The sequence below is a fragment of the Lipotes vexillifer genome, unplaced genomic scaffold (genome assembly GCF_000442215.2).
Source record: "Lipotes vexillifer unplaced genomic scaffold, Lipotes_vexillifer_v1.1 scaffold1285, whole genome shotgun sequence".
NCBI classification, from domain to species: Eukaryota; Metazoa; Chordata; class Mammalia; order Artiodactyla; family Lipotidae; genus Lipotes; species Lipotes vexillifer.
Window position 1 is genome coordinate 1023117 of NW_006796211.1, and position 6848 is coordinate 1029964.

The 6848-nt window shown below is 44.7% G+C and overlaps 1 protein-coding gene across 1 annotated transcript in view; it reads right to left on the bottom strand.

Annotated features, from left to right (window-relative positions):
- Positions 1 to 3690, bottom strand: part of PDCL (phosducin like) — a 14973-nt gene extending 11283 nt beyond the window's left edge. The window contains exons 1-2 of the mRNA XM_007468369.1: positions 3568 to 3690; positions 1780 to 1956 (exon numbers count right to left, since the gene is read on the bottom strand). Coding sequence (XP_007468431.1) covers positions 1780 to 1951 — 172 coding nt within the window. The 5' untranslated portion in view covers positions 1952 to 1956; positions 3568 to 3690. The remainder of the gene's footprint in view (positions 1 to 1779; positions 1957 to 3567) is intronic.
- Positions 3691 to 6848: the final 3158 nt, after the last annotated feature.

Genomic DNA, 6848 nt, shown 5'->3' on the forward strand with positions numbered 1-6848 from the left:
CCCCGAATAGCCAAAGCAGTCTTGAGGGAAAAAACCGGAGCTGGAGGAATCAGACTCCCTGACTTCAGACTATACTACAAAGCTACAGTAATCAAGACAATATGGTACTGGCACAAAAACAGAAACATAGATCAATGGAACAAGATAGAAAGCCCAGAGATGAACCAAAGCACCTATGGTCAACCAATCTATGACAAAGGAGGCAAGGATATACAATAGAGAAAAGACAGCCTCTTCAATAAGTGGTGCTGGGAAAACTGGACAGCTACATGTAAAAGAATGAAATTAGAACACTCCTTAACACCATACACAAAAATAAACTCAAAATGGATTAGAGACCTAAATGTAAGACGGACACTATAAAACTCTTAGAGCAAAACATAGGAAGAACACTCTATGACATAAATCACAGCAAGATCTTTTTTGATCCACCTCCTAGAGTAATGGAAATAAAAACAAAAATAAACAAATGCGACCTAATGAAACTTAAAAGCTTTTGCCCAGCAAAGGAAACCATAAACAAGACAAAAAGACAACCCTCAGAATGGGAGAAAACATCTGCAAATGAATCAACAAAGGATTAATCTCCAAAATATATAAACAGCTCATGCAGCTCAATATTAAAGAAACAAACAACCCAATCCAAAAATGGGCAGAAGACCTAAATAGACATTTCTCCAAAGAAGACATATAGATGGCCGAGAAGCACATGAAAAGCTGCTCAACATCATTAATTTTTAGAGAAATGCAAGTCAAAACTACAATGAGGTACCACCTTACACCAGTTAGAATGGGCATCATCAGAAAATCTACAAACAACAAATGCTGGAGTGGGTGTGGAAAAAAGGGAACCCTCTTGCACTGTTGGTGGGAATGTAAATTGATACAGCCACTATGGAGAACAGTATGGAGGTTCCTTAAAAAACTAAAAATAGAACTACCATATGATCCAGCAATCCCACTACTGGGCATATACCCAGAGAAAACCATAATTCAAAAAGACACATGCACCCCAATGTTCATTGCAGCACTATTTACAATAGCCAGGTCATGGAAGCAACCTTAATGCCTATCGACAGACGAATGGATAAAGAAGATGTGGTATATATATACAATGGAATATTACTCAGCCATAAACGGAACAAAATTGGGTCATTTGTGGAGACATGGATGGATCTATAGATTGTCATACAGAGTGAAGTTAGTCAGAAAGAGAAAAACAAATATCGCATATTAACGCATGTATGTGGAACCTAGAAAAGTGGTACAGATGAACCGGTTTGCAGGGCAGAAGTTGAGACACAGATGTAGAGAACAAACGTATGGGCGCCAGAGGGGAAAGCCCCGGGGGGTAGGGATGGTGGTGTGATGAATTGGGCGATTGGGATTGATATGTATACACTGATGTGTATAAAATTGATGACTATTAAGAACCTACAGTATTAAAAAGTAAATAGGGCTTCTCTGGTGGCGCAGTGGTTGGGAGTTCGCCTGCCAATGCAGGGCACACGGGTTCGTGCCCCGGTCCGGGAGGATCCCACATGCCGTGGAGCGGCTGGGGCCATGAGCCATGGCCGCAGAGCCTGCACGTCCGGAGCCTGTGCTCCGCAACGGGAGAGGCCACAGCAGGGAGAGGCCCACGTACTGCCAAAAAAATAATAAAATAAAAATTAAAAAAAAAATTTTTACTGTGAAAGAAAAGAAGTGATCACAAGACTTCTGATACATATTTAATGGACATTTTTTAAACCTGTTCCCAGAGCACAGGGTTTCCAGTACCTGTGTTAACTGAGATGCCTTCGCCTGCCAACTCAGCATCTGCAGGCATGGAACTGCCGGCCAGGGCACCCCTGCCTCTGTCCTTGTGCTCGCGGTCACTGTCCTCATCCTCGCTGCTGCTGTAGTAGTACTGCAGCTTCTCCCCCAGTAACTTATCATCCAGGGTCGTCATGGTGCCTGGGAGAGGGCGACATAGCAGGCTCTTTGCTGGCTTGAATCAGACAGACATGAATCTGAAGAGTTAGGGATCACCTGTGCTCAGATCCTATTATGCACAGGACTGTAAGAGTGACTGTTTTCATAAGCAGGATCTCAGCAAATCCATACCATGACCATGAATGATAGGGTTTATCATGCTCTTTCTGTAGAAGGTAAAATTGAGGCTCAGATAAAATTTCTCTGCCAACCTTTACAGCAAATGGCGGAGCTGGGCTCAGACCCCAGGGATTCCTGACTCCAAGAGACTGAAGGTGTGTGAGTCACTGTCTTCTGAATAGTATACACTGAAGTAGGGTGGTGGCTTGGAGGAAACTACTGACTGACTGAACGTCTTATCTACACATACTCTCTGGTTTACCTACCAAGTAAGACTGCTGGTAATTGAAAAATTGGTAAGAATCCTCATGAGAAACTCCAAAAAGCAGCATCAAGAATGGGATGCTGACTCACTGTTTGCCTAGGCCAATCATTCATCTGTCTCTTGCCTTCCACCTCCCAATCAGCACAGCGAGGGTTAGGATGGATGGGCTCTGAAGCCCTAATAACTTTGGTTAAAAGACGGGCCCATGACAAGATTTTAATCACTCCCCAGTGTTTAAAGGACAATGGTTAGAGCCAAGCTTCTGCATCAGAAGAAGCCTGGTACATTCTGGGAGAAAGGTACAGCTTAGTCCCTGCCAGGTCTGCTTGCAGATCGCACAAGGAGGGGTTGTAACTCCAGCACCCCTTCCTTTAAGCATCCCAATACTATGCATCTTTGATTAAAGGCATCCCCGAGCCTGTTAGACTCCATTACAAAGTGACTCTCCCACCGGGCGGGGAGGTCTTGCAAACAGAGACCTCCAATGCCCAGCACGAGGCCGCTACACAATCTGTCAAGCTCATATAGAGGCAGCCTGAATCAGTGGGGGAATCCGGTGACCCGGGCAGTCAGATGAGGAGAGGGGTACCTAAGTGGCAGAGTTGAGAAAAAGGTGCAGTTACACGGCCGGGCGCAGGGAGGTGGAGAGAAATAGAGGGACTAAACCTAACTTAGAGGCAGAGGGACCAAGGCGGTAAAGGTGGGAAGAAAGAAACGGGGAGGAATGTGTGCTCGGTGCGGCGGGGCCGCTGAGGAGGCGGCAAGCGCAGGGCCAGCGGAGGGGCTGGTGAGAGGCGGGGCCTTTAGGGGGAGGAGACGAGGGCGGGGCCAGCGGGAAGGCTGGCGGAGGCGGGGGCCAGCGGGAGGGCCGGCGGAGGAGGCGGGGCCTTTGGCGGGATATAGTCGAGGGCGGGGCCAGCGGGAGGGCTGCCGGAGGAGACGGGGCCTTTCGGGGGAGGAGTCGAGGGCGGGGCCAGCGGGAGGGTTCGCGAAGGAGGCGGGACCTTTGAGGGTCGAGGGCGGGGCCAGCGGAAGCGTGGCGGAGGGGCGCGGAAGCTCTAGGGGAGCCCGAGGGAGGTGGGACCAGCGGAGACTGGGCAGGGAAGTCGCGGAGAGCGTGGGGGGTCGAGGGGGCGCACCGACAAGACCGTCTCATCCAGGCTCGCCGACCACCCGTATTCCATACCCGCCGCTTCTTCCCGGCTGACCTCAGTGCAGCTACCCGGCCTACGTCAGTCTGGATCCCTTCAGGCTGGCACTTCGGAAGGAAGGGAACGCTCGGCTGGAGAAAGAGAAATGGGTCGGCGCCTTGAGCACTAAAAGAAAAGCCGCCTGAGTCCCGACTGCGCGGACCAATGAGACGGCCTTCCTGCGTCAGCGCGGATACACGCTGCCCAATTAGAGGAAGCGTATCGTGGCGGCCAAGGGAGAAGCTACGGGTCCTACTTGGGGACAAACATCTTGACAATAATAATACGCTTCTATCTTTATTTTAATTTGAACGAAAGGCCACACTAGATATGCCCAGCTTTGAGCAGTAAGAACAATTTCGTTACCTTTGAAGTTTCCGAAAACATTCCACATGTATTTTTTTTTATTGATTCTTAATCACATCACGTCTATTAAGACAGAAGACAGACTCGGACAATAATTTGCCCAAGAACACATAGCCCTTTTGGATTAAAAAAAGAAGAAGGAAAAAAAAAAGCCAAGTCCAGGACAGCTAAACGCAAAGTGAAATCCTGGATTGGACCCTGGAACAGAAAAAGGACGTGAATGGGACAACTGACGAAATTTGAACAAGGTGTATTATTGTATCAATAGTTTTGATAATTGCACTACGGTTATGTAAGATGTTAACTTTAGGGGATTCTGGGTGAAGAACATAGGGGTACTCTATACTATTTTTGCAACTTTTTGTAAACCTAATTTCACATTCTGAGCCCTTATTGAGATGTCCAGTACACAACACGAAGTAGCTCATGGAAAGCTTTGTGTAAACTGAATCATTCAAAATATACTAGAACAACAATACATCCTTTAAAATAGGTAAGTTTTATTTCCCTAAAGTTTGAGAGATTCTTAATTTGTGGTTCTACACCACCTGCAATTGTCTGCAAATTTGTATATGTGCATATTTTTCTGAGAAGCTGTTTGTTCAGGCTACCAAAAGAGTCAGAACCCCCATCCTCAAAGTTAAGAACAATTCATATAAAGAGATCCTACGGTAACTTTTTATATTTTTTGTTTGCATAATGAATAATCAGATTTGTGTGAACAGCCGACTTGAATATGCTTGTGATCTGCTGTTAAGTGACAAGCCAGGACCCAGCAACAGTGCCTCTGTGTAGGAGAGTCCCCCTAAATATTTGTTAAATGAATACTAGATGAATGCTTTGCTTTTTTGTTTCTACTCACATCTCCCTGAAGCAGGGTTCTTCTTCATGCATGGTGCTCCTTTTCCTTCAAAATTCACTTTAAATTTAAGGCTGCAATCCTCATGGGGGTCCTCAGAGCTGCTCAACAATCGTAGCTGCTGCCCTGGGCAGGCTACTCCCCGACTCTCTAAGCGAAGCAGTTCACATCTCTTCTCTCAGATGTTCAACACCCTCTCCCCTCTCCTCGCCAACCTTATGACCGCGATTTTTATTTCACATGAAAAATAGAAGCAATCAAAAGACACTTGCACCTTCAAAATATACAACAACCCTCTGCATCTGTACCTGTTAAATGAATCACCAGTGCAGCGGATCCGGCTCCTCCAGCCTAGTAAGGAAGTCTGCTCCTGCAGTTAGTTACCTCCTCTCTCTCTCCCCTGCATATTCAGGCTTTCTAATACTTTCTATTTTCTTTCTAAAATTTTCCTAGTTTTCATTTCTAAAAGAAAATCCTCTCAGATACCATTTTCCACTGTTCAGATTGTTTAAAAAAAAAGTTTGACAACAGTGAGACTGTGGGGAATACATGGCTGGTGAAAGTATAAGTTGATACAACTCTTATGGATGGCAACTGAGAAATATCTATCAGTATTGCAAAAACATGCCTTTAACCCAGCAATTCCACTCCTGGAAGTTTATCCTATAGATATACTTGCATGAATGTATTGTTTAAAAATAAAGGAACATGGAGAACATTATGTATTAGTTTCCTGCCTTTTGCAATAAAAAATAGGAATAATATTTTCTTATGTGTGCATGAAGCAAAGAATTGAAGAATATACAAGAAATAATAAATTCAGATGGGAATCAGGAGTGAAAGGGAGACATTTTATACATAATGTTTTATGTGTAATTTTTAATCATGTTAAAGTATTATCTATTATGTTCCAAAAGTTAACAATTTTTTTAGAGTCAACCCTCACCATGCCCCTCCAGCCACATCTCATTTCTCTGATCTCCTTTACAGCCAGATCTAATAGATCTGCTCTATTCCCTCCTCATCCTACTTCAATTAGGTTTTTGTTCCCACCAGTCCACTGAAACCACACCTATGAAGGCAGTGACTTCCTAGTTGCCAAGTCCTCAGTAAAGTCTCGGTTCTGCTTTAATTGAACCACTCAGCAGTATTTGACAGTTAATCACTCCTCCTTCTGGAAACCCTTTCTTCTCTTGGTTTTCAGAAGTATACCTTCTCCTAGTTTCTCCAGCTTTGTTGATACTCTCATTAACTGCTCTGCTTCTGACCTCTAAATAACGGAATGCCCCAGGTTCAAACTTTTGACACCTTCTTTGCGTATACTCGTTCTATATATACTCCTGTCAAAGAATACCATGGAGGCAGTTAATTATATGCAAACAAATTTACTCATAGGAAGGAGGGAATCAATAGGTGACTGTTAAGGAGGGTTTTAAAAATGGATTCATAAAAGACGGGGGGGGAATGTGGGATGTCAGGAAACCATGAGTCTTGTCTGCTTTTCTAGAAGGAAACTGACAAGCTAGCATTTTGTAAAGCAGTCAGTCTAGGCAGTCTGCCCTGGAGCTGGCTGGCTCAAGGCATCAATGAAAACAATGTTAGCTATTTATAGATTCTCCAGAAAACTTAAGTAGACCGTACACAGAACAGGTTGTCTCTGTATATTGTCAGAGAGAGAGAGAGAGAGAGAGAGAGAGAGAGAGAGAGAGAGAGAGAGAGAGAGAGAGACATGGAATCTAAGACCAAGATGGAAACCAGTCTTTTATAACCTAACCTTAGAAGTTATGCCCAATCACTTCAGTTGTATTATTTTCATTAGAAATGAGCCAGTGAGTCCAGCCCACACTCAAGGGGAAGGAATTACACAAGAACATGAATACCATACCAAGAGGCTCAGGGGCCCATCCTATGAACTACCTACCACAGAAGCTCTCTTTAGGGGGACTGAAGGCCAGTTAAGTATGGAGAGACATATTTAGGTTGATAATATTTGAGGATTTTTTTTTTTTTAGGCTGCGTTGGGTCTTCGTTGCTGCGTGTGGGCTTTTCTCTAGTTGCGGTGTGCGGGCTTCTC